The sequence below is a fragment of the Mustelus asterias genome, chromosome 21, assembly GCF_964213995.1.
Source record: "Mustelus asterias chromosome 21, sMusAst1.hap1.1, whole genome shotgun sequence".
NCBI lineage: Eukaryota > Metazoa > Chordata > Chondrichthyes > Carcharhiniformes > Triakidae > Mustelus > Mustelus asterias.
In genome coordinates, this window is record NC_135821.1 from 2892829 (window position 1) to 2896706 (window position 3878).

At 49.2% G+C, this 3878-nt stretch overlaps 1 protein-coding gene across 5 annotated transcripts in view; it reads left to right on the plus strand.

Moving 5' to 3' along the window:
* pih1d1 (PIH1 domain containing 1) overlaps positions 1–2914 on the plus strand; it is a 22896-nt gene extending 19982 nt beyond the window's left edge. For all 5 annotated transcript variants that reach the window (XM_078237261.1, XM_078237265.1, XM_078237266.1 and 2 more), the window contains exon 11: positions 2175–2914. In XM_078237261.1, coding sequence (XP_078093387.1) covers positions 2175–2210 — 36 coding nt within the window. In that variant the 3' untranslated portion in view covers positions 2211–2914. The remainder of the gene's footprint in view (positions 1–2174) is intronic.
* Positions 2915–3878: the final 964 nt, after the last annotated feature.

Here is a 3878-nt window from a genome sequence, read left to right on the forward strand (position 1 = left end):
CTACCGGGACTTGATGGATTGGGTTATAAGGAGAGGCTGGATAGACTGGGACTCTTTTCTCTGGAGCGTAGGAGGCTGAGGGATGATCTTATAGAGGTCTGTAAAATAATGAGGGGCACAGATCAGCAAGATAGTCAATATCTTTTCCCAAAGGTAGGGGAGTCTAAAACTAGAGGGCATAGGTTTAAGGTGAGAGGGGAGAGAAACAAAAGTGTCCAGAGGGACAATTTTTTCACACAGAGGGTGGTGAGTGTCTGGAACAAGCTGCCAGAGGTAGTAGTAGAGGCGGGTACAATATTTTCTTTTAAAAAGCATTTAGATAGTTACATGGGTATGATGGGTATAGAGGGATATGGGCCAAATCTTAAATCGGCCTCGCAGGTGGAGGATGCGGTCAAGAAGGCGTACGGCGTACTAGCCTTCATTAATCGAGGGATTGAGTTTAGGAGTCGGGAGATAATGCTGCAGCTTTATAGGACCCTGGTTAGACCCCACTTGGAGTACTGCGCGCAGTTCTGGTCACCTCATTACAGGAAAGATGTTGAAGCCATTGAAAGGGTGCAGAGGAGATTTACAAGGATGTTGCCTGGATTGGGGGGCATGCCTTATGAGGATAGGTTGAGGGAGCTTGGTCTCTTCTCCCTGAAGAGACGAAGGATGAGAGGTGACCTGATAGAGGTTTACAAGATGTTGAGAGGTCTGGATAGGGTAGACTCTCAGAGGCTATTTCCAAGGGCTGAAATGGTTGCTACGAGAGGACACAGGTTTAAGGTGCTGGGGGGTAGGTACAGAGGAGATGTCAGGGGTAAGTTTTTCACTCAGAGGGTGGTGGGTGAGTGGAATCGGCTGACGTCGGTGGTGGTGGAGGCAAACTCGTTGGGGTCTTTTAAGAGACTTCTGGATGAGTACATGGGATTTAATGGGATTGAGGGCTATAGAGGTAGGGATATGATCAGCGCAACTTGTGGGCCGAAGGGCCTGTTTGTGCTGTGGCGTTCTATGTTCTAAATGCGGGCAATTGGGACTAGCTTAGGGGTTTTTTAAAAGCAATAAGGGCGGCATGGACAAGTTGGGCCGAAGGGCCTGTTTCCATGTTGTAAACCTCTGTCTCTGAGTCTGCACCATCTCTCAAAGTATCCTAAACGGCCCCACACCTTACCCCATACATTTATCCCGCTAATCCTCCTAACCTGCACATCTTTGGACACTAAGGGGCAATTTAACATGGCCAATCCACCTAACCTGCACATCTTTGGACACTAAGGGGCAATTTAACATGGCCAATCCACCTAACCTGCACATCTTTGGAGTGTGGGAGGAAACTGGAATACCTGGGGCAAACCCACACCGACATGGGAAGAACATGCAAACTACACACAGTCACCCAAGTCTCGAATCGAACCTGGATCCCTGGCGCTGTGAGGCAGCAGTGCTCGCCACCGTGCTGCCCTTTTACCTGTTTTTGTCTGCTGTATTTGTGCAGATGCTGGCACAGAGGCACCCCCGTGCCGTATAACAGCATCAGACAGGAGTGAATTTCCCCTCTTTACCCAGTGTGTGCTGTACATACACGAGAGCAGGCACGCCATATTACACCAGACAGGAGTGAAATGAGCACTTGTTGTCAGTACCGCAAGGGAAGCGGAAGCCGATGCCAAAAAAAATGAGGAAACTCGCTTTGAGAAGGAAGTAAAGTGTAAGGGGGTGATCTTACCAGCTTGTCACGCTGGTCGATCAGCATGGCGAGCCGGTAAGATCGGGCAAGAGGTTTCTCTCTCGCAATGTTACCTGTCCCATTGTGCTGGCATAACCAGCCTCTGCATCTGGGATCAGGCGGGGGGGGGGTGGGGTGGTTGTAGCAGTTCTCTAGATGCACTGTGCACACATGTACATAGTGTACTGGGAGATTGGAGTACCTGCGCAATGGCGCCCTCGGCAGTCTTCAGCCGGCTTCCCGGCTAATTTAGGCTCCGCCCACTCCCCCTACTGGCATGAATCACACTTTGCCTCCTTTTTGTTTTTCTAAGTGCCATACAATTGCATCTGGCAGCTCACCCAAAAAATGGGCGCAATTCTCTCCCGTTTTCATGCTCGTTGGGCACTAAGATTGCCCACTATGGTGTCTAAAGCGCAGTGCGGAATTGTTCAATTTTTGTCCCCTCTTTTCTTGGCAGGTTCTGACGATAATGATGCCAGTGCAGCCAGCTTAAAACCAGGATCGCTGCCAGGACCAGAGATCAGATAACAGGACCTTCGGAGTGTGCACGCTGTCAGCATTTACAATGTTGAGTTGTAATGACACATCGTCCACTTTAAATCACGTTTTTCACTGTCGCACTGGTGAAAGTTAAGTTTAAAAAATAATTGATGTTTCAAGTCCCTGGCGACCGGCTACCCTCTGGTATCTTCTTCCAAGTATTTTTCTCTCAATATTCATTCGCGGGATGTGAGTGTCGCTCTCAAGGGCGGCGTTTATTCATCCCTAATTCACCTTGAGGAGGTAGCGGTAAGCTGTCACTTCAGTGCAGCTGAGTGACTCACCGTACACCCAACCAGAGGGGAGTCAGGAGTCACCCACGTTGCTATGGATCTGCAGTCACATGGAGGCCAGACCGGATCAGGACAGCCGGTGGCACAGTGGTTAGCACTACTGCCTCTCAGCGCCAGGGACCCGGCTTCGATTCCCGGTTTGGGTCACTATCTGCAGAGTCTGCACGTTGTCTGCGTGGGTTTCCTCCGGGTGCTCCGGTTTCCTCCCACAGTCCGAAAGACATGCTGGTTAGGTGCATCGGCCATGCTAAATTCTCCTTCCGTGTACCCAAACAGGCACCGGACTAGGAGTTTCACAGTAACTTCACCGCAGTATTAATGTAAGCCTACTTGTGACTGACTAATAAATAAACTTCATTTTAAATCCTCTCCATCTAATCCTGTTTTGCGCCAAACTCTCCTGTTGATGCCATGTATAGCCTTCGACTCTCATCTCCTTTTCTGTATCCCGCCTCCGTGTATTTCTTGGTCTTCCTTGCTTTCTCTTTTCTTGCGTGTTCCATTGAGAGCTTGATGTGTAACCTCGCTCCCGGGCTTCCTCAAAGTATTACCTATCCAATTCCACTTTCGCCTTTGCCCTCCCAAGTTTATTGCCCATCTCTAATTGCCCTTGAGATGGTGGTGGTGAGCTGCCTTCTTGAACTGCTGCAGTCCCTGAGTCGTAGGTGCACCCACAGTGCTGTTAGGGAGGGAGCTCCAGGGCATTCACCCAATGGCAGTGAATTAACAGCGATATATTTCCAAGTCAGGATGGTGGAACTTCCTAGTGGTGTTCCCAGTTACCTGCTGCCCCTGTCCTTCTAAATGGCAGTGGTTGTGGGTTTGGAAGGATTATCGCAAGCAACACCAAAAGAGGTGCAATACTAGTGCGGACATGATGAGCTGAATGGCCTTCCCTCTGCTGTAACAATCCTGGAATTGGGAAGTGCTCTTTATCCTGAGCCCCAAGTCACATCGAAAGCATTACCCTTCAAGCACTGACTAACCAGTTGTGTTTGCATGTTTTGTGTTTACTGCTATTATATTAGATTTAAAGCATCCAAATTTTTCTTTTGGCTTTCAATCTATATTTCACTGCTTGGATATAACATTTGAGGGCTTGTTTTGAAGTATGTTCCAATGCATCAAATTTCTCTAATGTAAGAGTGAGATTGTGAGCCAGTTTCCCCGAGGTTTGTGACTGTGGTGAGTTCTTGGCTCGGCCCATCTTTAGGCTGGCACAGTGGTTAGCACTGCTGCCTCACAGCGCCAGGAACCCAGGTTCAATTCCCAGCTTGGGTGACTCTCTGTGTGGAGTTTGCACATTCTCCCCGTGTCTGCGTGGGTTT